The sequence below is a fragment of the Leucopleurus acutus genome, assembly GCF_964270905.1.
Source record: "Leucopleurus acutus genome assembly, chromosome: 17".
Lineage (NCBI taxonomy): Eukaryota > Metazoa > Chordata > Mammalia > Artiodactyla > Delphinidae > Leucopleurus > Leucopleurus acutus.
The window spans coordinates 37856010-37883141 of NC_139159.1; the positions used below are offsets into that span (position 1 = coordinate 37856010).

The 27132-nt window shown below is 37.5% G+C and overlaps 1 protein-coding gene across 2 annotated transcripts; it reads right to left on the reverse strand.

Annotated features, from left to right (window-relative positions):
* On the reverse strand, positions 1-27132 carry TMEM64 (transmembrane protein 64). Of its 2 annotated transcripts, XM_082858686.1 has the most exons (3): positions 26217-27132; positions 8573-8728; positions 1-2419 (listed from the first exon to the last, which is right to left on the reverse strand). In XM_082858686.1, the coding sequence occupies exons 1-3, from the start codon at positions 27021-27023 to the stop codon at positions 2228-2230; spliced, it is 1155 nt and encodes a 384-aa protein (XP_082714812.1). In that variant the 5' UTR covers positions 27024-27132; the 3' UTR covers positions 1-2227. The 2 variants fall into 2 exon arrangements, with proteins under 2 accessions (XP_082714812.1, XP_082714813.1); XM_082858687.1 differs by lacking the exon at positions 8573-8728.

A 27132-nucleotide genomic window follows, 5' to 3' on the forward strand; every position in this document is an offset into this window, starting at 1 on the left:
AATAGTTTATGTGGAGGCTAGAGATGATGAACAAAAGGAAAACTGCAGCTTTAGATTAGTATTTTAGAAATAGTAAATCCATACTATTTTAAGTAAAAATGGATGATTTTATTATATAAAATTATGTTGGCAGAATACAGAAAATTACTTCTCTTTTACCTTTACATATTTATTTTAAGTACTAAGCAAAATGCAACAGTTGGAAGAACTCATGACGAACTACCAAAAGGTATTCATTTGGTAAAATTATTCAAGTTACAAAATGCTAATTAAATAAATGCACTTCAAAATACATGAAGTGTAATACAAGTGTATGAAAGTAGTGATCTTAAATTATTGATTTCTTTACCAAAAACTAAACACAAACAAGAAGCACAAGAGAAATACTGTCAAGTTAGACAGAAAAGAATAAATCAAACATATTGTTTATTGGGATAATTAAACTAAATAATTTTTAAAGATAACCAAACAAGTAATTAGGATTCAAAAAAGAATACTAATATTCCAATACTATATATTTTTTCTACCAATAAAAGAAGGAAGGATTTGTAGGCCAATTGAATGCTATAGACTAGACCCAGGTGCCTATAAGATAATTTGCACTGAGTTCTTCTTGGTATGTACATATGAACTTCACTGTTACTCAAAGGTGAGCAAACTTAGGCATTATGAAGGACAGGAAAACAATTATACCTGCAACAGGGCAAAAAATTTACACATTAAAGTGGTCAAATGCATCTTTAGCATAAAACTAAAATAATATGCTTACAAATAATTCTTTTGCACTTTAGTAAATCAGGGCAAAGATTTTACCCTAATGAAAAGGCATATGGGAGGTCTCTGATAAGGTGACATCTTCATAGCTAAAAAAGAGATACCTATTAGAAAATTTGCATTCATATCTATAATCTCCATTGTAAAAAAAATGAATCATTAAGTTCACAATTAAGCTATTTAAAAAATATAAGGTGATAAATGAATAATATGTCATATGAATCATATTGCCAAATCATTATATTCTATACACATAAGTGCTATTAATAAATACACTCAATTCATTCTACAGGAGAAAGAATTGCGAGACTTAATTTCACATTTCAGAATTCCTGAGTCTTAGAGAAAAATAAGTACCAGAAACCAAAAAAAATAAGCCTACTCTACAGTATGGCAAATAATACAAATCTGGGCATTAAGTTAACATTACTTATAGTTTTAAAGATGAAGACTATGGGAAAAATATATATGTACTTCAATGGAATTATAAACATGATTTTAAAGCTTAGTGTTTTAGAAAGGCGTTTTGATCAAACAAGGCCACCTGAGTGACATCTTTAATGATGGTAAGCCCACCACTTTAAAGGAATAACATCTTTATTTCAAAGCCTAATTATGAATATAAAAAGAAAAAGAAGTTTATTTTAATAAAATGTTTTAGTAAGACTGCAATAGGACAGCCCTTTGATGGAAGACCTAAGGAGGGTAAAACCAATGTAATGAAATTAGAACTCAAGTTCTAATTTGAGCCACCACCCATTTAAATAATTTCCCTTTTGCTTTGCATATTACACAGTGAAACTAAAAAAGGTATCTTAAGAGCACTTCAGTCCCACAATGTAGGATTTAAGCTTGTGTGTATCGGTATAATTGATCCTTACAAAAATACATTCAAACAAAAGTTCACGTCTATTTTCTAACTAGCAAGGAAAAGGAAAGCAAAGTGGTCCCACCTAAAACAATTAGAAAAAAAAAACAAAAACACACCGTTTATCCTTTCTGGAAAGGCTACCAAAGCAAAGAATGTCCAATAATATTATACATTTAAAATTGCATACTTTTACTCATCTTTATAAGTAGGAAAGATGCTTACAACTATTCATAGACTTTATAAATAAAGACACTAAGCAAAAAAATATTTGGATTATTTCTCTATTCATAAGTACCCATAAAGAAAACAATGAAGAAAAACTAAAGTGCAGACCTATAGGCCATTATGGGTATAATAAATGATAAAGAGTTGCAGCCAAAATTGCATCTACATTTACACTTACTTATCCAGAAAATTATTCTTGCTTTTTAAAAAATGTGCAATTTAAAAACTAGTCAGTTTCTGTTTTGTTTTGTTTTTTTGTGCTGTAATACAATTAGAACTTGCATCTGCCCACTAGCGAGGGGACTGCTAGACCTTGGACCACACACTAGGCTCTGACAATCATACATTTCATTAGAATCATACAATATTGATTCCACCTCCAGAAAATGTTAGGGTCCTCTTGTTGTAGAATGAAGAGCCACTGATATTTGGCTGATTGCCTTTAACCAGAGAGGTTTTCAGTTCCATTTCGCAAGCTACAATAGCTGCATTCAATTCCACTTGAGCTCGATGAACTACATAAAACATGAGGCCTATACTTATAATAATCTGTGAATAAAAATAAAATATTACAGTTAACAATATTTTACATGGAAAAAGGGGAGAAATATATCCAATAAATATTTGTCTTAGAAACAGGATGCTTGTCAAATACCGTTAGGTAAAATTTTTAAATAGTTTACACACAGTTGTCATTTATTCTTCCTTTGGCTGCCGGGTGTGGAGGGCCAAAATCTACAGGGTAACCATTATATGGTATCCAGTTAACACAAGGCAACTATACATCCCTTTTAGTCCATATTAAATGATGTTTGTTTGATACAAGTCAAACTTCTCTCTTTGTACCAAAAAGTTTCCTTCAAGGAATAAAAAAAATTTCTACAATAGAGGTAAAGCTGGCTAAACTTTATTAATGTAATAATGTAGTATTATTTCTGTGCAGAACTATAAATGTCCATAGGTATTTTTAAGCCCACTTAGAGAGAAGCACTACCATTTGCAAATGACCTACCTGGTGCAGCCAAAATTTAAAATATTAAGAAACACTTTTAAAAAATGAAATGCCGGACTTCCCTGGTGGCGCAGTGGTTAAGAATCCACCTGCCAATGCAGGGGACACATGTTCAAGCCCTGGTCCAGGAAGATCCCATTTGCCATGGCGCAACTAAGCCTGTGTGCCACAACTACGGAGCCTGTTCTCTAGAGCCCACGAGCCACAGCTACTGAGTCCACGTGCCACAACTACTGAAGCCTGTGCGCCTAGAGCCTGTGCTCCACAACAAGAGAAGCCACCATATGAGAAGCCCACGCACCGCAACGAAGAGTAGACCCTGCTTGCCACAACTAGAGAAAGCCCGCACACAGTAATGAAGACCCAACACAGCCCAAAATAAATAAATTAATTTAAACAATTAAAAAAAATGAAATGCCAATAAGCTTCAAAAGAAATTAACTAGAGATTGTGAACACGAAACTGTCTATACTTTTCAAAACAAAAACAAAGGAACACGGTGAGGGGAAAAACGCCAGTCAAAGGGATAACTAGAAAAAGCTTTAAACTGAAAATCAGGTTCTAGTCTTGGTTTAGCCACTCACTAGTGCTGTGATTTCAGGTAAGTCCCTTTAAACCACATGGGCTTCTCCCACTGTCCAAAAGTTGTGGTCCCTCTGTGCTTAAACATTCTACATACAATTCAGCACAATGAATGTCTAAGCAGTCTACATCTTTTAAATGGTATTTATTCCAAAGTTCATTTTAAAGCAGTTCTTTAGAGTTCGGAGCAAATATTCTCAGTAGATATTGTTTAATGTCCCAGCAAGCTTTCAAAGGCTGCTCTAAGCATAGTGATCCTTAAATATAACACTGTTTCAATTAAGCCTACCTATAATTTTATGGGAGAAATATTCTAAATACAAGCGTTGAGGGAGGTAGGGGGAAGGGCAGGATACTGGGAGTAAGGTAGGTTGAGTAGATGGGGGAACCTGGAACTTGCACAAGGGAATCTGTACATGAAGCGAATACCCATTACTTAATACACGTCTAATCAAATTAGTTATTTTATTCTATTTTTTATGTTATAGGAAACAAAGATATTTATTTTATTCATCCTTATTTAAAACATTTTCTTTTTTTAAATATTTTAATTTTATTGGAGTATAGTTGATTTACAATGTTGTGTTAGTTTTAGATGTATAGCAAAGTGTTTCAGTTACAAATACACATACATTCATTCTTTTTTAGAGTCTTTTCTCATATAGGCTACCACAGAGTAGAGTTTCCTATGCTATACAGTAGGTCCTTGTTGGTTATCTATCTTATATATAGTAGTGTACGTATGTTCACCCCAAGCTCCTGATTTATCCCTCCCTTGCCAGTTTCCCTTTTGTAACCATAAGTTTTTTTTTTTTTTTTTGCGGTACGCAGGCCTCTCACCGTTGTGGCCTCTCCCGCTGCGGAGCACAGGCTCCGGACACGCAGGCCCAGCGGCCATGGCTCACGGGCCCAGCCGCTCCACGGCACGTGGGATCCTCTCGGACCGGGGCACGAACCCGCGTCCCCTGCATCGGCAGGCGGACTTTCAACCACTGTGCCACCAGGGAAGCCCCATACATTTGTTTTTGATGTCTGTAAGTCTGTTTCTGTTTTGTAAATAAGTTCATTTGTATCTTTTTTAAAAATCAGATTCCACATATGAGTGATATCACGATATTTGTCTTTCTCTGTCTGACTTACCTCACTTAGTATGATAATCTCTAGGTCCATCCATGTTGCTGCAAATGGCATTATTTCATTCTTTTTTATGGCTGAGTAGTTATTTCATTGTATACCACATTGTTATTTCATTGTACCGATCCTCCCGGACTGGGGCACGAACCCCTGCCCCCTGTATCGACAGGTGGACTCCCAACCACTGTGCCACCAGGGAAGCCCCAAATTAGTTATTTTAAATGTAGGCCTTTAAATCTTGTCTTTGTTCTGTAACATATGAGCTCTCTTAAAAACACAAGACATACTTATTGAACACCCTAAGTTTGATACTATGTGGATGGTGATACAATGTAAAGAGATGAAAAAAATGTTAACTAATTGGGGGAGGGTGTGGATGAGATGCTAAGTTCTGCTTAGGACATGCTGAATTTGAGGCGCCTATTAGATATCCAAAGCAATTCAGTGAATGGGTCTAAAGGTATGGAAAGAAGGCTGAGCTGAAGATGTGTATTAGGGAGTCCTTGCAATAAACATAATAGCAGCAACCACAGTAACTTGATTTACCAAGAAGAAAAGTTTTCAGAGTGAGACTAAAAAGCTCTGGCTAGAATCTTGAGGAAGGCCAAGTTAGGGGTGAAAAGAGAAGGAGGTGCTGATAAATGAGCCAGGCAAACAGCAAAAAAGATCAGGAGAGTGTTATCAAAGAAGCTAAGAGAAGAAGGTGTTTTTAAAAGGCATAGTCAACAGAATCTTAGGTTGTTAAGATGAGAACTGGAAAGTGTATCTGATTTAGAGAAGATTAGTGATGAAAGCTTGAGGGAAGAATTTGGTGAGGCCACAGAAAATAAGTTTAGAACCACTGAAAAAGTCTTTTGGGTTCCCAGCAAGGGTGAATGGGCTACATCTTTACATGGGATTTTCCCCCAGATGCCTTTCTGGAGCCCAGGGCCTGGCAATGTGTACTGACTCTTCCCAACAGCCCAGTGAAGTAAACAAAACAAAAACACAAAAAACTTTTTAAAAAGTTTCCCTATTAAAATGAATCAAAAAAAAAAAAGAACAAAAAGAAAAACAAAAAAACAAAAGAATCAAACCCAAGTAGAAAGACAAGCTTTAAAGTGGAAAGCCTACAGAAAGTGATTTCTTCTGCTGTTAACTGAAAAGCAAGCCGAGAGTATGAGCAGAACATAAGAGGGTTAGTACATTTCTTAGTTGGAAATTGAGGGGTTTCCCATTTGAAGACTTTTGATTTTTCTGTTAAGCAAGAGAGGTAATCTGTTGAGAATGAAGAAGGAAGCCAGGAGAGGAGGAAAAAACTGTGAGGAGGGTGAGGATAAGTTTGAAATAGTCATTGAGGAAAATGGGGGAACGGGAAGACAAAGGAAACAGAATATAGGGCAGTGTTGAGAAACCAGCTGAAGGTTTGCAACCATGAATTAAATATCACCAACTTGCTTGGTTGGACGACTTCCCCAAAAGAGCAGGTGCAAAGCAGATCAAAACTTGCATTTATCCAGGATTGGGGTTTTGGCTGATGAGTACACACAAAAATATATGGAAAAGATTAACTGAACTGACAAACCATGGAATCTAAGTTGGATTTCAGTACAGTAAATACTTGTGCCTTCCTCTGAACATCTGTTTGGTATTTCTTTGATTTTACAGACACTGTGGACTCTATTTAGGTGGCTACAGTGGGAGGCAAATTTGTGGCTCATTTCTAGCGAATATGAGGAACCTCATGTTATTTACTCTGCTAACTTTAACCTACGCTTCATCCTTTTTTCCTATGCTAATTTTCTCCTTCAAGATGACTTCTTTCTCCTCTCTTTTTATTCTCCTGTATATCTTTTGTAAGCTAAATTAAATCCTCCCTGAAACAAATTACAAGTAACATCATCAATATATCCAATCAAGGCATAAACATGCCTTCACTTTTTTGTTGTTGTGGTGGTTGTTTTTTGTAAATGTCTGGGCTAAGAAACATTTACCTTTTTCCCCCTGTTTTGTATCCTAAGCTTAAATAATTTGCCAATTCAAGCAAAGGGGTAAGAAATCGCTTAGAAAAAAGAACATCCTATATTTTAAGAAGCACCACTGACAAATGCATGAACTAGTTTGTTCTATTACAATTCCATTGATTATAGTTGAGTAATTTACTAAGATGCATAGAAATATAAAGTATCAAATAGTGAATATCTTCTGAAAACTACTAATAATGAGGAATTCTAATTACAATGTCAAGAAAAAAAGATGTTTCAAATTGTTTTCAGGAAACTTGAAAAACATAAAATATGCTTAAATATACTAAAAAAATCAATCTGAGAATGTAGTGTACATCAGAATCTTAGAGTACCTTGGGATGATTATAAACATAAATTATTAACATAGATACTACGTAACACATAGAAAGTTTAGTATGTGATTGGCATGCTACATTAATAAAAATAAACCAACTGTAACAAAAACTCTAAACCTATAGCAGGTTATCTTAAAAAAATGTAGCTCTGAAGAAAAAATAGTAAAGAAAAATAAAAACTGACTTCCTGAATATCAAAACTATTACAAAATTTTTGTTAAAGCAAGCCCTTTCACTGACAAGCTTTATTTATAGTTTAATGTAAATATTCCTGGGCTTACTTTGTTTACTAAACTTGTACTGCATAAGCACAAAGAAAATTAACTCTGGCTTTATTTATCATAGTATTTTTAATACAATATAGTACCTCAATAAATTGAGAATACCACTAACAGTAAATTGCAATGTGACACCATATATTCAATAACTATAAATTAAAACTTACAAGTCAAGGGACCAGTAAGTTAAGTCAGCTATCTCACTAGTATTATCTGCTCAGTAGACCGTTGGTTATAAGTATGGTCTCTAGAACCAACTGCCTTTGTACAAATCCTGATCCTACCCCTTGCAGCTCAGACATTAGACAAATTATTATCCAATGGTGTGCTAGTAAACTAGCTCTTAAGGATCAGAGGTGGGAAGCTTGACTTAGAGCACTTGCCATTTTCCATAACTGTAGATACCCCCGTCATGACCAATTTCAAGCTACCAGTGTGACATCACTGAATGTACAATTGGCTCGAGATAATAGATAATAAAATTATATGCCTACTAAGGTTTTGGTAGGCATTAAATGAGCTTAAATATATGGCATATAAAGCATTCAATAAATGTTAGTGACCATCATCATCATCTTACTAAATCATCAAAAATTATGGTGATTTTATATTTTGGTAAATCTCAGGAATGAAATGTATCACAAGCAAATGAATTTTTAACTCTTCCTGCATATAATTTAAGGCACTGAATAAGTCTGCCTACATAGCAGGATTTTCCTCTTTTATTAACCTCTTATATTGAATTGTATGTACCCCAAACTATGCTATAATCTGCATGGTAGTAATAATTTATTATACAAATATTATTTGAACTTATAATGGAATACTTCTATACTTTTTATAAAGCAATACTTTCTAAAAAATTTTTGTTCACATCAAATTGTACTAGAAATAAATTTACATTGCCAGTATAATAATCTAAAAAATACAAATAGAAGAGTTCAATACCTTCAAAATTTGAAGGTAAAGTAACTAAGATAAAAACCCAACCCCACCAAATCTCATTATCTTTAGAAATGTAGTATTAACACTTCATACAAACTCAAAACAGAGTATTTGATTTAGTCATGACTTTGAAAATAATCACTGCAAAAAGAAACCTATTTTTGTCATTCCTTTTTTTTGTGTTTAAGAGAATTTTCAATAAGTGTCAATTCAGTTCTATATATTTCCATATATCCACACAATTAAAAATGTAAGTGTTGTCAAAATATGAAGTAGTACTGAAAGAACAAGAAAAGGTGTAAAAAGGAAAAAATCTTCTTAAATTATTTTCAGTGAAATTTCTTAGATTTGAATGAGTAATGTCATACAAAAAGGAAACAAAAAAAGACAAGCCTTGGCCTTAAACTCACCTGTAAACAAAAAACAAAATATCCACTAACACTTTGTTCTGCAATGACATCTTCCATGGTCCTCAGGGTGGTACCCAAATAAGAATTCAGGAGCTGGGTAGGAAGCAGTCCAACCGAAGATGCCATCAGATAGTTGGGTAAGGAGAGATCAGTAATCTAGAAGAGCAGATTAAATGGAATGATTCATTACAACATAAAATTTCAACTTTACATAAAACTGTGGTACAAGTCTTGCTAGCAGTTGTCCCTTGGAGTAGAGGAAGCTGAACTACTTTTCAAAGCATTCTGGTTTTTAAAAATGATTATAAAGGGAATACATACAGAATGTAAAAGATGAAATAAAAGTTTAAAGAAAAATTTTAATATTCTATTATTCTGCCATTGAAAGCTAACATTTGTGACTATTGTTTTTTCCTTACACGTAAATAAAATGTGCACACACAGATCACTCTGTAAAAACAGTTTTTTAAGTCTTCCTCATGTCATTTAAATATTCTTCATAAGCATACTTAAATGGCAATGTGGTCACTGGGCTTTGAAGCCAGGTAACTCTAGAATGACATTTAAGGGCGGAGTCTTTGAATATCAGTTTTTTCATTTGTAAAATGAGGATAATAACCACTACCTTACATGGTTGTTGTTAGGATGAGAAATATTTGTAAATATCTTAACAAATGCTAGCACATGACTGACACTCAAAAAGGTAGAAATTATTATTATTATACAATTACACTATTGGGTTGGCGAAAAGGTTCATTCAGTTTTTTTCCATAAGATGGCTCTAGTAGCACTTAGGTGTCTTTAACTTCATTCGAAACAATTTTGTTAGATTGTATTGTGACAGCTGTCATATCGGTGTGCATTTAAACAATAACTTATCAAAAGTGAATTTTTGTAGCCATTTTAATATTAAAGATGGAAGAAAAAAAGCAAGATTTTCTGCATATTATGCTTTATTATTTCAGGAAAGGTAAAAACGCAGCTGAAACGCAAAAAAAGATTTATGCAGTGTATGGAGAAGGTGCTATGACTGAACAGTGGTTTGTAAAGTTCCGCGCTGGAGATTTCTTGCTGAACGATGCTCCACTGTCAGGTAGACCAGGTAAGTTGATAGTGATCAAATCGAGACATTAATTGAGAACAATCAACGTTAAACCACATGGGAGATAGCCAGCATACTCAAAATATCCAAATCAAGCATTGAAAATCATTTGCACCAGTTTGGTTATGTTAATCGCATTGATGTTTGGGTTCCTTGTAAGTTAAGCGGGGGGGGGGGGGGGGGGGGGGGGGGGGACACCCTTCTTGATGGTATTTTCGCATGCGATTCTCTACTTAAACGTAACAAAAACATTCTGCTTTTAAAACAAATTGTGATGGGCAATGAAAAGTGGATACTGTACAATAATATGGAATGGAAGCGATCGTGAGGCAAGCGAAACCACACCAAAGGCTGGTCTTCATCCAAAGAAGGTCGTGCTGTGCATATGGTGGGATTGGAAGGGAGTCCTCTGTTATGAGCTCCTTCTGGAAAACCAAACGATTAATTCCAACGAGTACTGCTCCCCAGTAGACCAACTGAAAGCAGCTCTCGATGAAAAGCGTCCGGAATTGGTCAACAGAAAACGCATAATCTTCCATCAGGATAATGCAAGACTGCATGTTTCTTTGATGACCAGGCAAAAACTATTACAGCTTGGCTGGGAAGTTCTGATTCATCCACCATATTTACCAGACACTGTACCTTCGGATTTCCATTTATTTATGTCTTTAAAAAATTCTCTTAATAGGGTTTCCCTGGTGGCGCAGTGGTTGAGAGTCCGCCTGCCGATGCAGGGGACGCAGGTTCGTGCCCCGGTCCGGGAAGATCCCACATGCCGCGGAGCTGCTGAGCCTGTGAGCCATGGCCGCTGAGCCTGCGCGTCTGGAGCCTGTGCTCCGCAACGGGAGAGGCCACAACAGTGAGACGCCCGCGTACCACACACACACACACAAAATATATATATATATATATATATATATTTTTTTTTTTTTCCTCTTAATGGAAAAAAGTTCAATTTCCTGGAAGGATGTAAAAGGCACCTGGAACAGTTCTTTGCTCAAAAAAAGTTTTGGAAAGATGGAATTATGAAGTTGCCTGAAAATGGCAGAAGGTAGTGGAACAAAACAGTGAATGCACTGGTCAACAAAGTTCTCAGTGAAAATGAAAAATGTATACTTTATTGTTACTTAAAAACCAAAGGAACTTTTTGGGCAACCCAATAACACTGCGTGGATGTAGCACAATTTAACCATTCTTTTGCTGTAGAACATCTAAAATTGTTTCCTTAGTTACTTCTTTGTGTATATGTGATTACGTATTTTTTTTTGCTATTATAAACTTTTTAAACCTATATGAAAACCTTTCTACATTAACCTCTGTGGGAGAACAGTGTCTAAAATATCCCCAATAAATCCATCTCATAGTATTCATGCCCTTGTGAGATCCTCTCCCCTAGAGTGTGGGCTGGACCTAGTGCTTTCTTCTAGCAAACAGACTGCACAGCATAAGGATGAGATGTTAGTTCCAAGATTAGGTTACAAAAAAAACAGGACTTCCATCTCTCCCTCAAGAAGGTAAGTTACCATGTTGTAAGCAGCTCTATGGAGAGGTCCTTGCTGTACCAAGGAACTGATGCCTTCAGCCAACAGCTAGCAAATACCTGAGACCTGCCAACAGCCACCAGAGTAAGCCTGGTAGCAGATTCTCCCCCAGTGGAGCCGTAAGATGGCTGCACCTCTGGTCAACATCTTTTTTTTTTTTTTTTCTGGTCAACATCTTGATTGTAGTACTGAGAGAGAACCTGAATTAGAGGCACCTAGCTATGCTGTACAGGAATTCCCGACCCACAGAAACTGTGAGATAATAAATGTTTATTAAGCCATTCAGTTTTGGAGTGATTGTTACACAGCAAGAAATGACTAATATGCAACTCCATTATTTTAGGAAAGATCATTCGGAATGGAATTACTGGATCAAACAGTAAAAACTGTTTTCCCAGAAGGTTCACAGTTTTACATACCTATCAGTAAGTAATGTATAGGTGTGTCCATTTCATCATACTCTTACCAACTTTAAGTTTTAAATTTCAATCTTTCTTAGTTTGATAGGGGTAAAAATAATGTTTGATCATTGTTTAATCTGTACTATTTTAATTTATATTTACATTAGTTTTAAATATACATTTGCATATCTTTATGGTTTATTTGTTCACATTTGCTCATTTTTATTGAAATGTTAAGTGTTTTCTTATTTATTCATGATATTTATTCTTTTTATAGTAAGGGCAACTTTTTGTCCATTATATGTGGTAAATATTTTCCTTTAAAGTGTCTCTTTAATTTTATGTTTTGACATTCAAATGTTTCTAAATTTATACATATATTATTTATATATATTATTAATTGTTTCCTCTGATTTTCCATTGCTTTTAGCTTAAGAATGTCTTTTCAGATCCCATTGTTAATTTCTTCCTATATTTCTTTTATTATATTTTCCTTTTAATATTTACCACTTATTCCTTCTGCAATTTATTTGAATTAAAGGTGAGGATTCCTTATTCCTCCCTTTCCCCAGTAGCCAATTTTCCTAGCATTATTTATTGAATAATCAATAACTTCTCCAGCAACTTATGATGTTTACTTTATTATAAATGAAGTTACTGTATATAAAGGGCTCTATTTGGGACTCTAATACTGCCCACTGATATCTTAAACCTTGTGTTGAAACCAAATTATTGTAAAGACTATCAGTTTAATATCTCATAAGGAATTTCCCATCCTTCAAACCCCTATTACTCTTCTTTCTAAAATTTGTATAACCTTCTTACCTATTCATTTTTACAGATACATTTTAGGATCACTCTGTCACTCAAAAAAATTAGTAAATATTAAACTAGGATTAAGGTAAATTTATAAATTAATCTGGACAGAGATGCAATCTCCAGAATATTCAGTCCTCTTATCAAGAAATGTTTTTATAATTACTTAAAAATCCTCCACATTTCTTACTAAAGTTTGGTGGTTTTATTCACATGTATCAGTTATTTCTTATTAGTTTATTTCTAAGCATTCTGTGTTATAGTTGTTGTTGCTACTGCCATTAATTTTGAGAATAACTTTTCCACATCCTTAACTGGGTATTACTGTTATATAAGAAAGCTAGTGGCTATTTTATTAAATTTCACTTTCATTAATTTTTAGAGTCTGGTATTTTAATCAGCTTCAGGTTACTCTATAACTACAATCTAACCTAATAATTATGTAAATCATGTTTTCAATAAAGATACATTTATCTCTACTCATAGATGATTAATTGGAGATACACCACTGCTGGTTTAGAAAGAATACTGCAGTGACTGCTTGTTAAAGATTCACCTAAACAATTACTGACTCAAAGACTGCTCCATGCAAGATGCTCTGGTAGGTGCCTGCAAGAGAGGCAGTATGACACAACTTTTACCTTGAAGAATTTACACACTGACAAGTACACACACTACTTCAGAAACAGGCAGAAAGGGAGCCTTGAGAAGAACTACACAGAAAGTATTAAAGAGTAAACAGGGATTAAAATCTCTGTAGGAGTGGGGGGGCCAAAGGGCAATATTGTGGAATAAGAGGAATTTGAAATGAACTCCACAAGCTAATATGGGTTTGGAAGGCAAAGATAGGTGGGATGAGGAAGTTAAGGTGTTCCAAGAAGAGAATGAATAAGGACAATGTGGTAGGGAACATACAGGATGTATTAGTAAAGTTAGCAGTACAGTTTGGATTATTTATAGGGCAAGGGAATCCTGTAAAATAAAGACAGGGCAAGTATTTGGGGTGATACTTGTTATGGGCCTTGGGTGAAAGGGGAATGAGTTTGTACTCAGTAGAAAAGCTCTGGGGAGTCTAATGACATGAATGACATGAATGGAGCTAAGTATTAGGAAGGTTCCTCTATCAGTCTGGAGCACTTACAGGAATGGAAAACTTGCTTTAGAATTAAACATGTCAAATATATAAAATAAGTAAATATGACAAAAATGAATCATAAAAATTATTACACTGCAGTTAATAATAACATTATATGTTAGGGAAGTTATTTTTAAAATAAATATTTAAGTTCCAAAATATCAGAATGCAAAGCTTCAGTTCATAATCTTTAAATGTAATGAAGTTTCTCCAAAGAGAACACATAATTGACATTCATGGATGACGTCAATAATATCCAAACGGCTATTTTAAGAACAGATATCATAAATCTGAAACAACCCTGCCACTTAACTCTTTAACAAGACCCTTGTCCAAAGCATAAATCAAAGTTTATGAAACGTTTCATGACCGAACCTCATCCTACAGAAAAAGCAAGTGTTATTATTTAAATACGGTTCTTTTCTGAAAAGCTGCATAGCTAAATAAAGCAAAGAAACTAATTTCAGGTAATCATTGTAAACTGTTTTGCTGGCGTGTCAAATAATTTAACCAATAGAACAAAACAATAATACACACACATACAGTTTTTCAACTATTACTAAGTGTATTAAAGATAAACAGTTTCTAAATTATTCTAATATGGCATTTCCTATAAGCCATGATCCTATTCAGAATCTGCACCTAGTTCCAGTCTTTGACAAACAAAGCTAATTTAGAATACCTGTTCCCACAAAGAGACCCATCCAACCTTCTTTCCCTGGTAAGCCTTTACCCACCGACTGTTAAAAAAACATGTCTCCCAATCCAAAAATGGGCAGAAGACCTAAATAGACATTTCTCCAAAGAAGATATACAAATTGCCAACAAACACATGAAAGAATGCTCAACATCATTAATCATTAGAGAAACGCAAATCAAAACTACAATGAGGGCTTCCCTGGTGGCGCAGTGGTTGAGAGTCCGCCTGCCGATGCAGGGGACACGGGTTCGTGCCCTGCTCTGGGAAGATCCCACATGCCGCGGAGCGGCTAGGCCCATGAGCCATGGCCGCTGAGCCCGCGCGTCCGGAGCCTGTGCTCCGCAGCAGGAGAGGCCACAAGAGTGAGAGGCCCGTGTACTGCAAAAAAAACCAACAAAAAAACTACAATGAGATATCATCTCACACCGGTCAGAATGGCCATCATCAAAAAATCTAGAAACAATAAATGCTGGAGAGGGTGTGGAGAAAAGGGAACCCTCTTGCACTGTTGGTGGGAATGTAAATTGATACAGCCACTATGGAGAACAGTATGGAGTGTCCTTAAAAAACTACAAATAGAACTACCATATGACCCAGCAATCCCACTACTGGGCATATACCCTGAGAAAACCATAATTCAAAAAGAATCATGTACCACAATGTTCATTGCAGCTGTATTTACAATAGCCAGGACATGGAAGCAACCTAAGTGTCCATCAACAGATGAATGGATAAAGAAGATGTGGCACATATATACAATGGAATATTACTCAGCCATAAAAAGAAACGAAATTGAGTTATTTGTAGTGAGGTGGATGGACCTGGAGTCTGTCATACAGAGTGAAGTAAATCAGAAGGAGAAAAACAAATACCATATGCTAACACATATATATGGAATCTAAGAAAAAAAATCTCATGAAGAGCCTAGGGGTAGGACGGAAATAAAGACACAGACCTACTAGAGCATGGTCTTGAGGATATGGGGAGGGGGAAGGGTAAACTGTGATGAAGTGAGAGAGTGGCATGGACATATATACACTACCAAACATAGGGTGGATAGCTAGTGGGAAGCAGCCGCATAGCACAGGGATATCAGCTCGGCGCTTTGTGACTGCCTGGAGGGGTGGGATAGGGAGGGCGGGAGGGAGGGAGATGGAAGAGGGAAGAGATATGGGAACATAGGTATATGTATAACTGATTCACTTTGTTGTAAAGCAGAAACTAACACACCTTTGTAAAGCAATTTCACTCCAATAAAGATGTTAAAAAAAACAAAACAAAACAAAACATGACTCCTTGTCCTACTTTCCAAAAAGACATTAAATGTGAGCCTAGAGTATTCCCACTGGAATTCCTGACTACAATACCCTGGGATCTTGGCTCAGGACTGTTTTCCTACTCCAAAGACTCCTAGAAATCTCAGCCTAGGATGTCACTGTTATCCTGCTGGTTAGATTCTGTGACCAGAAATACTCCAGTGAGTGTTCCAGGGATGGTGAATGCTACCTGATAGCCATCTTCCCATGCTTTTAAAACTCTAGAAGCACCATGAAAGTATACACATTCTTATTCTCAGAGGTACTGTGATTTACTTGGAGATGTAACTCACTTGTCTGGGTCAGTAGGGGTTACTGTAGAATATTACTTTACCATATACCAGATAGATCCTGAAAACAAAGACGTGCCCATCTGAAGGAAAAAAAAAGAGAAAGAAACACTTAATTCTGAATAGCAAGAGCTGATTCTTCTCTGAACACATATTTTTGAAGCTGACAATAAGAGAACTCTGTCTTTAGATGGATCACTCAGATGCTCACTGAACCTGAGGCCTGCTGTCCTTTCAGGCACGGCACAAAGCACAGCTCCCCTGGCAATCCTGCCTCCAGCCCCTCTGCTTTCTCTATTTACGGCTGTTTACACAATGGCTTTACGGGCTTTAATTTAACACACTAAGAAACTTTATCATTTTTACAAACAATATCTTGACACAGATCGAGTGAAGAATATAAAGGTGATCTGTGTATGGAAGAACTCAAATTTTATCCATAGCTTTGTGAATCTCTTATTAGTTTTGGCAAATTACACCTTCCTGTATAGGTGTGTTTCTTAGTTTACATAAAAGCAATGCTGCTTATTGACAAACTTACTATTAAAGTAAATTCCAATTAAAATATATATTTAGTAATATTATACAAAAAAAAATCATGAATCCCTATAATAATTTTTAAGGAATGGTCAAAAGAAGTTAAAATGACTACATTTTCTCTTTTCATCTAAATATTATCGATAAATTATATATTTTATAATATATATCCTAAATATTGATACTTACTATCAATATTTTAGAAACAGAGAGGGAGAAATAGTCAACAAATGGCAAGTAGTTTTCATTTCCAGAAATATGAAATTTTAAAAACTGGTTAAAGGAAAAACATTAACTGCCCATTCCCTTCCCTCCCCAAAATACCTCTTTCAGGGTTCCCAATCTCAGTTGCCCTAGTTAGACACTTCAGAAGTCAGTCACACCACTCATTCTTCCCTCATTCTCACATCCAATCATCTACCCTTTCTTATGGATTCTACCTTTTACATATGTTAGAAATCTACCCATTGTCTGTGCCTATTCCTATTCAGTCTCCCCCTCTCTAGTCTTGATACTCTAGACTTACCCTCCACTCACAACCTATGCTAAATTTTGCAGAAATCTTTTAAAAATGCAAATCCAATCCTGCTTAAACTCCTTCCTACTGCCATCAGAATGAAGGTCAGGTTCTTCAGCATGCAAACTGCTTCATGACCTGGCCTCTGAATGTCTCATGCTTCATATCACACTATGTTCCAGACACATCAAAATTCTCTTGTTCTTAGAACATTCCTTGCTCTCTTCTTTTTGGGCCTTTATACATTGTTCCTTCTGGCAAGAACACTTAGACCCTTCCTCCCACTCCTTTTATTTGGGCAAAGTCCCAAACTATCTTTCACTACTCAGTCATCAATTTCTCTAGGACACCTATCCCAAGCTCCCAAGTCTGCATTAAGAACTGCTCTCAAGTTCTCTGACAGACACTATTACTCGCCTAGTCCCTTCACACTAGAGAGTAACGGAAGGTTTCACCATCTGTTTGCCCTTTACCCCTTCCTCCGACTATAAGTTTGTAAAGGAAGGGATCCATCTGTCTTGTTCCTCATTGTGTCTCTAGTCTTTAGTATGATGCCTACTATATATCAGATACTAAATATATGTTGATTGGATGTAGACTGTACCAACATTAAAATTGTTTTGTTTATAAATGTGGAGACTTATAATAGTTGCCAGTTTATAAACAGGCTAGGATGCAAAGTCCACTTGTAATTGGCTGTTCAGAAACTAAACATGCTTTCCCCCTTCCCCTCAGAGAAATAATGTATTAAATGGAAATTAATTCATTATCAGCAAAATATTAGCCTTGATATATCCAGAATGTTTTCTCCACTAGACTGCAAGCACCCTGAAGGATCTGGGATGGCTTTATTCATTGCTATTGTATCTCTAGCATCTAGAACAGCAGTGGGCACAGAGTAGTACCTATCAGTTACTTGTTGAGTGAATACTGAATGAACACTAAAAGCATTTCCAGTAACCTCTGAGGTCAACCTGTTATCAAGGTTAAGACCCTCTGTTCAGGCAGCAACCCTGAATGTACTGAGAAAAGTCTTGCTACCGGAAAAAAAAAAACAAAAAAAAAACAACAAGGCAAGGGCTCTGAGAGACCCCACAATAACAGGTAGAGAGAGCATCAGTGTAGAGGCTTCTACTGACAGAGATAGGACAATAAATCTGTCTACAATGCAGAAACCATCTTCATATATACAGATTTTTTCATTAGTTTACTATCCCTAAATTAGGAACTGCTTTTAATGGTTTCTAAATATTTTAGGGGTCAGTGATCCATTTGAGAATCTGATTAATACACACATTGAACCTCCTCCCCAGGGGGGGGGAAAATATATATATATCTTACTGCATATAATTTCTGGAACATAAATTAAAAAGATCTTCTTTATAGAGTTATGACAAACTATAGGTTTATTACTTCTACTCATTCAACAAAAATTTATCAAATGCCTTCTACACGTAAGGCCCAGGTCTAAGCAAGGATAAAGATACAAAGATAGAAAACCACAGCTGACTGTGTGGTCATTTTAAGTCATTTTGTAGTATACTTAATGACCAAAATGTTCATTACATTCAGTAAAAAGTCACAAAAATCATTTATAACATTCATCCACAATGTTATATAATGAAAACACATGCATTAACAAATGCAAAGACTAGAAAAACAAACACTGAAATGTTACTGATTTTTCTTCTTTGTACTTACTATACTTTTCAAAGTTTTTACAATGAATACTTATTTCATAGACAGAAAAAGCAAATACTGTTAAAATAAGTTTTAATAAGACTCTCTGTCTCTAAAGAAATTTTTTTTTATCTAGGAAGGGGTAATAAGATATACTGTATTCATTACTGTGATACAACAGGCTAGAGATACAGATTTGTGAATTCTAACCCCATATATGACACATGAAAACCACAGAAGCTGGTGAGATAACTGAAGAGGCACAAACAGGAGAACACAGTTTTGAGGAAGCAATAGCCAGCTATACTCAGTGGTACTGTGAGGTCTAAGGATGTGGGCTAAGGTGGCATGACATTTTTCAACTTGGTCATCATGTCTCAACCTTTAAGACTTGATGACTCCAAGCTCCTTCAAAACACAGACTGTGCCTGTGTCTTTCTATTCCACCTGAACTGTACCACTGGCAATGAATCAGTATCCTTTAATAGTAAGAAGAAATAATCATTAGATATACTGGTACAGTGACAAGTATCATGACCCATCATCTGTATATGAATGAATGATTATATCTATAACACAGAATAAGAATGTAAGAAGATGGGCTTCCCTGGTGGCGCAGTGGTTGAGAGTCCGCCTGCCGATGCAGGGGACACAGGTTCGTGCCCCGGTCCGGGAAGATCCCACATGCCGCGGAGCGGCTAGGCCCGTGAGCCATGGCCGCTGAGCCTGCGCGTCCGGAGCCTGTGCTCCGCAACGGGAGAGGCCACAACAGTGAGAGGCCCGCGTACCGCAAAAAAAAAAAAAAAAAAAAAAAGAATGTAAGAAGATGAGAAAACATTTTTATAAAACATAGTTAAATAAAAAGTAATGCTAGTTACTCAGAACATTTGTCTTTTTAAGAGCAAACTCTGAGACCCGGTCTAACCCCTCTCATTTTACAAATAACAAAAACTGGAGGCCAGATCATTAAATGACTTCACCAAAGTCACACAGGAGCTGAGACAGAACCTAAGGTCCCCAAAGAGTCCATGAGGCTAAGATTTTACCATTTTTCTGGTCTTTCAGTCACTAGCTAATAAAATACTTTTAATTATAATAAATTTCAGTTCGATTGTGAACTAAATTACTAGAAGTAATGTATCTTTTTCTTGATTACTCAAGGCAAACTCTAGGAAAACACACTACAGTTACATTTGCTTCAACTTTGTCTTTAATCTTATTTTGCTGTCATTATTTTAGTCAGTACACCAGTTTCACAGCTCCCTGCCCCTCCCAAAACAAACAAACAAACAACCTTTCTGTTGCTGCTTCTAACCTATTGTGGGCTAATAAAAATAGCCAAAGTAACTAACAGTTAGGTAACATAAAATTCTTTAAAGTGGTTCCACTGAGAAGTGAGCCAGGATGATGGGTCAGGCCTTGCACTTTTAAATTTACTCATTTCTTTTCTTTTCTTTCTTTTTATCCACATATGGTCTTTTTTATAAAAAGGGTTTTGCTAAATACAAAGGTAAAAATATATATATGAGAGCTTAAGGGCCTCCTCCTATAGTTGCAGGGGCTCAGGCCTGGTGGCTGTGACTGCTGTAGCTCTAAGGCAAACTTTTTCTGCAAAGTGCCAGGTGGGAAATATCTTAGGTTTTGCAGGCCATAGGGTCTTTGTCACAACTACTTAACTCTGCTGTTTTATCTTAAAAAGAGCCACAAATTGTACATACATGAATGAGCATGGCTGTATTCCAATAACACTATTTACGGATGTTAAAATTCCAATTTCATGTAATTCTCACACGCACAAAACATTATTCTTCTGATATTTTTTCAAATCATTTTCCTGGGATGATGTCTAATTCAACTGTGTAGAACCTTGCCCAGTGCCTGACACATGGGAGGCCCTAGGGCAAGTGCTCTGCAACTATCAATGGAATAAGGAGATCTCTGAGCAACCCAGCTCTGCTCAGATCAACAATAGAATTTTAGGTAAGTTCATGACTCTACAATTTACTAACTGTATGTTTCTGGGATAGCTATTTCATCACTCTGCCTCAACTACCTTAGCTTAAGATGAGGATTAGGGTTTATATGAGTCTTAAATAAGTAATGTGTACATGTTAGAAGAACAGTGCCTGGAAGTTATTAAGTACAATATAAATAATGGTTAAATTACAAACAAACCAAAAAAACTTTGAGTATCAATGTCCTTTTTTTGGAACGCAGAGGATAGACAGAAAGAAATAGTAAGTAATGAACAAGCTATATATTTTACCACAGCTTTGTAGCAGGTATTAGTAAACACATTTTACAACAGAAAGTATGGCTCAAAAGAGTAGCTCAAGACGTCAGAGTAAATGTTAGAACTAAATCTAATTTCAAGTGTGTGATATTTTGTCCTCTATATAACTGCCTATAAGTCACTAATAACTCCTCAGAGGACTGTTGTGATGATTAAAGAATATCATGTATGTAAATTTGCTCTGCATACTGTAATGTGGTATACAACATATGAAAAAGAGGATCTTCCATCCTATGTTTTATGTTTTTATTTGAGGTTTCAAAGATTTAACCATGATGGAAAGAAAATTTCCCATGTGGAATTGTTTGAGAAGTTTTTCTATAACCGAAGTGAAAACAGAGAATGATTTTTAGGATCTCCTATGGAACAACAGCAACAACAAAATCAAACCCCTTTGGAAGCTGCAAGCACCAATATGAATACTGTTACCCATAACAACCAATTATCGTGTAATATATTTGGATTAAAGTTGACATTTCACAGGTGGTAACTTTAAACTGTAGAAGTTCAGATGTCTCCAAGGGGGCATCTTATAGGAGACCTTACAAGAATGCTTTAATGCTTACTCAATACAGAATGGGATGTTATTCTTATGAATGTTTACAGTTTTCAACTTTATCAACAAAAAGGAAATTCTGAGGCTACAGACAAGATTTGCTATGTCTGAATCAGAAATAATCATGTCTACCTCTTAGAATGAGGATGAAATAGTTAACACATCAAAGGGCACTTAGTAATTGTGGAATGATAAGAGAGAGGCTATAGAGGTAAGATGAGCACTGGGAATTTATCCTGAGGGGAAAGGAAAGCCCACTTGAGAGTTTCCCTGCAGGGAGTACCAAGATTGGATATGCATTCTAGAAAGATCTTTCTGGAGAGAGAAAAAATTAGAAACCCTTGCTTAAGAAACAAGGAGACCAGATGGGAGCCTGAGATGCCTGAACCAGGGTAGTGGCAGTGGACTGAACTGAAGGGCCCGGGAGTCAGAATCCATAAGTCAAGTGCCAGAGTCATGAAGACTGCTACCAAACACTCCAGTTCTCTCTCCTTCCTGGCACACACACTGCCCCTTTGAAGTTAGCTGTGGCCATGTAACTTGTTCAGGCCAGTAAAAAGTGAGATTACTTCCAGGTGAAAGCTTTAAAAACCAGTGCGCAATTCACCATGTCACATAAACCAAGTGAAAAATGGTGGCTCTGTCATCCTGGATCCCAAAGTAAAAACGACATAAAGCAGAGACTCCCCACCCCTTCCCCAAACCAAGTTGAACTTGGATCTGTGTCAAGTAAGTAAACAAACCTTTGATTTTTTTCTTTTTTATACTTAAAGAACATATATTTATGAGAAGTCATGGGAAAAATATGGCATCATATGCAATATAGAGTCTATTTAATCAAAAAAAATTTTTTTAATTGTATTATAAATGCTGGAAGCATATATTATAGTCCCCCAAATCATAAAAGCTGAATTCAAAATATAAATTAAATTTATCTCCTTTTCATCATAAACAATAATTCAAGCTGCATTTTTAACAAACCTTTGCTTTTTAATCCACTGAGGTTTGGGGGTTGTTACTGTAGCATAACTTAGCCTATCCTGACTGAAGCAGTAAGAAACAGTCATCCTAGATACGTGCCCAGATAAGAACAGTACCTAGAAACACACACAGACTGCACGTCTAGAAATCTGTCTTAATGTACAATAATACCTACAGATACAAGATTACATCAAAAACACTGGTTGGGGAAGAGGGGTTAACTATTTCCCAACAGAAACAATGAGTGCATTTTTAAAAGTGGAAAAAATTTAAATATGTCCTTTGGAAATTATATTTCTTATAACCTAAGAATTGATACAATGAAGTGTTATGTACTTATTTTCCATTTCAAGCTTTTCAAAAGTGAGTGTCAGTTTGCTTATCCCTTTCTAGCACACATGGGAGAAGGAAAGAAATAAAGAATAGATAGGAAGCAAGGGAGAGCACCTTTCCTTCTTCCATACATTCACCTTTTACAATCAGCTCCTGCCTGTAAAATATAAAAACCACTAAGAATAATAATTGCTAATAATTTTTGAGAATTGAGTATGTGCCAGGCAAATACTCAATGCCTTCACTGCATTAGCTTATTTAAGCCTCATAACTCAGCACAGACTAATCAAGGACTGTCTATTTCCAAAGCCTGTGCCCCTCATGACCACTATACTTCACTTCCTCTTTGAAGTAGGCCCAGATAAATTTCTTTAATCATGGGCATTGATTAAAGATCAATCGATCGTGGACACTGAAGATGAGTTTTAACTGAAATAGCGGGGAAAAGGGATAACTTAAAAGATACGTAGGGGGCTTCCCTGGTGGCGCAGTGGTTGGGAGTCCGCCTGCCGATGCGGGGGACGCGGGTTCGTGCCCCGGTCCGGCAGGATCCCACATGCCGCGGAGCGGCTGGGCCTGCACGTCCGGAGCCTATGCCCCGCGGCGGGGGAGGCCGCAGCAGTGAGAGACCCACATACCACAAAAAAAAAAAAAAAAAAAAAAGATAGGTAGGGAAGAAAAAAACAAAAGAAATATGCCTGGAAAGGGGGCAGCTGTGGGTAGCCTGAGGGGTAGGAGGGCAGAGAGGGTAGAGGCAGAATGAAGTTCTAGAAGGCAGAAGGGAAAGTCAGGCTAAAACAAAAATCAGCCTAAACTAAGCTTTCTTTTCACTCGCATACCCTGGATGAATTCAGTAAACAGTTTTGGTTGAAAGAGCTACTAACCAAACAGTCAATAACAGAAATGAACAAGATATAATAGACTATATCCAATGGCTCCACAAACCCCCTGCTTATGGCCAAGAGTGAGAATTGCACACAGTACCATGCACTTTTTCAGCTGGTCTGGGGTTTATAACTCAGCTCCACCACTTGGTATGTCGGTGATCCTGAACAAGTTCCTGCATGCTTGAGCCTCCATTTCTTCCTCAGTAAAACTGTACCAATAATACCTATTTCAAGAGGCCAGTTTTCTTTTTTTCCTTCTTTTCTCTTGACCCCACAAGGCCAACTGAGAATTGCCCCTTGTCAAGTTTGGTTTCAATTACATAATTACCTTAAATTATTTCCAAGTACGAAGTATAACTTCTTAATCACATGTTTAATATGTTTAAGAGATTACTTTTTAAAAAACCTAACTTATTTTTAATTAATAAATATATAGAGTACACATTATATACCCGGGACTATACTAGGTATTAAATATACAATGAAGAAACAGAGTTATGGGTTGAGACCCTATCTTCAAACCATAGTGCAAAGTTTGACTCTACCTAGGTGACCCTGGGTAATAACAACAGTAATGGTGATAAAAGCCAACATGTGAGTGTTTGTTAATCCAAGGTCAGTAGCAGTATTTATTTTATTAATTGTCTCAATAATCCTATGAAATAGGTACCATTACTTTCCCCATTTTGCAAATAAGAAAATGAACCACAGAGAGGATAAGTAACTTGACCAAGGTCAACAGATTCTATGGGGACAGCAGAATTCCAGAGCACCAGCCCTGTGTTCCAGATTAGACAATAGTCTATAAAATATGTATAATCACCTTCTGCAGGGTTAGTTTAGATTAGAAATAATATGTGGGAAAGAGCCTAGGATAGTAGGCACATGTAGGTGGACAAGAAAATGCACACGGAAATTATACTAGAGAGGAAGCAAACTAAAGGTATGAAACTATTCAGGTTCCTTAGTTCCCACTCTCTTTCAAAGTCTTAGGATACTTGACCTATTATTATCCAAGGTTGGGTCAAAGTTCATGTTTATAGGAGGTTGTGAAAAGGTAAAAGTTTGAGGAAGCGAACATACCAAACTGCCTGTAAACACCAAACTGTATCTGTACAGAAAACTCCTTATCTATATCCATGCCTCCCCAAGCTTCAATCTACAGTCATTACTGCTGTTGGTTAGAATCAACATGAGATTTGCAAAAGGCATTTAAAAAGAAAGGAAGAAAAAAGAAAAAAATCTTAACTTCATCACAGAGAGGTAGGTTGGTTAGAATTATTCTTAATATAAAACAAATGAGAAAGTTTCTAGAGACTACCAATTTATTTTTGAGACAAAAGAATGTGTCAGAATAACATAAAATACATTGATTCCTATGGATTTGAGTGCTAAATTTCTTTCTTCACACAGTTTTCTTTAGGTCTAGCTGAAGAGTTGAGTTCCTGGGAATCTCTATATGAACTCTTTGAACTTTAGAATCATTGAATCTGAGGAACTCAGTAACCACTTCAACCCCTTCACCTTAGAAAAGTGGAAAGCAAGGGCAGATAGTGTTAATAATTTGTTCCAAAGACACTGTTTGTAAATACTGGATTCCTTTCTTCCAATGGGATGGTTTCCTCACTTCGCAGTGTTTCTCTTCCTCAGTCAGTTACAATGTGATGTACATTAACTAGAAATACCTAAACTGAATAAGCAGAACATATGAATACAAGGCAAAAAGAGCACAGAAGGTGTGTAAAAAGACAAATATATTCTCACTGGGAGAAAGGTTATCTGTCCTATTTTGTTTTATCCTACTACCTAGTGATTTCAAAATGAAGTTCCTCCAAAATAAGATAAAAAGGAGGCTTCCCCCCCATTACACTGTAAAAGCACATTACTTGATGAAAAAAAAAAGCCTATTAAAAATTTTAGGAAACTCCAAAATATGGAATCTGTAACTACCCTCTACACTGTTTACCCAAACACTTCCTTTAGCCCCACGTTGTTAAAAACTTGAGTCAAAACACTGGATGCATTTACGCAGGTTAGAGAGAAAGCTAGGCATGTGAAGCCTTTTCCCCCTGACTGTTGCCAAAGCTGCTACAGAAATCAGATGACAAATGTTTAAAATGGATATTTCCACTCATCTCCCCTCATAGTTAAAAGGGCTCTTCATTTCTTTTTATATCTTTATTGGAGTATAATTGCTTTACAATGTTGTGTTAGTTTCTGCTGTACAACAAAGTGAATCAGCTATATGTATACGTATATCCCCATATTCCCTCCCTCTTGAGCCTCCCTCCCACCCTCTCTAGGGCTCTTCATTTTTAATCAAACTCATATGCCAAAAAAGGAGTAGCTCTTCCTCTAGCAAATCTCCTATTGAGTGCCGGACTTAGATTTGCTTTATTTGTTTGAGATTTCTCAGGGTACGACGGAAAGTAATTTTAATTCCGGTTGTTAATGTCACTTCTCTGCTGGCATTTATCTGTTGGAGCGTCCTCCCAGGGCTGTCACAAGATCGCTCAAAAACAGACTTGGAGAGAGATGGACCAGCGGGACACCACTTACCGAGAACACTGCATTCTGAAGCCCAAAAGGTATGGGGGTCAGTCTGGCCAGTGCCACCACTTTCAGGCCACTTCCTCCCTCCACGACGCGAATAACGGCGCTCAGCTTCTCGCTGCTTTGGATCCTGGCGGTCACCCAGGCGGTGAGCAGCCGCTTGCAGACCACATGGGCGATAAAGGTGCCGATGAGGACGCCCACCACCATTAGTCCCATGCCCAGCACGAAGCCGTACAGGTAGCCGGCGGCCACGTTGAGCACGATGTACCCCCAGCCGCAGGGGAACGAGACCACGATGAAGCCCACCACGAAGAGCAGGACCCCCAGCAGCGAGTCAAGGCTCTCCACCCAGAGCAGGAGGTGCTGCAGGTAGCGGCGGACCAGGGCCAGGGAAGCGAAGCACACCGCGGCCAACACGCAGACCAGCACCAGGCTCCGGCACCAACAGGTGCTGCCGAGGCAGCAGCAGCGCCAGTTTCTCACCTCGGCCACGCCGACCACCACGCCGCCGCCGCCGCCGCCGCCGCTCCCGGGGCTGCCCGCCAAGGCCGCGCCCGGCGCCGGCAGCTCAGAGGCCGCAGGCTGACCGTGGTGCCCCAGATAAGCTCCGAGCAAGGCTTCGGAGGCCGCTGCCGCCGCCGCCTCCGCCGCGCTCGCCCCGCCCCCGCGGGGAAGGCGGTCCGCCGAGTCGTCCCCGCCCGCCGCCCGCGGCAGGGCCCAGCGGGGCGGCAGTTCTGCGTGGCCCGGAAGGGTGTCGTGCTGCAGAAGTCGTGGCAGAGTCTGAAGCAAGCTCCCGCCGGGGCTCCACATGCCTCGGCCCCAAACAGGCCCTCAGCCGACCAGTCCCTCCGCCGCCGCCGCCGCCGCCGCGCCCATCAGGCGGCGGCCGTTCATGGCGCCCCGCACGCCTGGCCTTGAC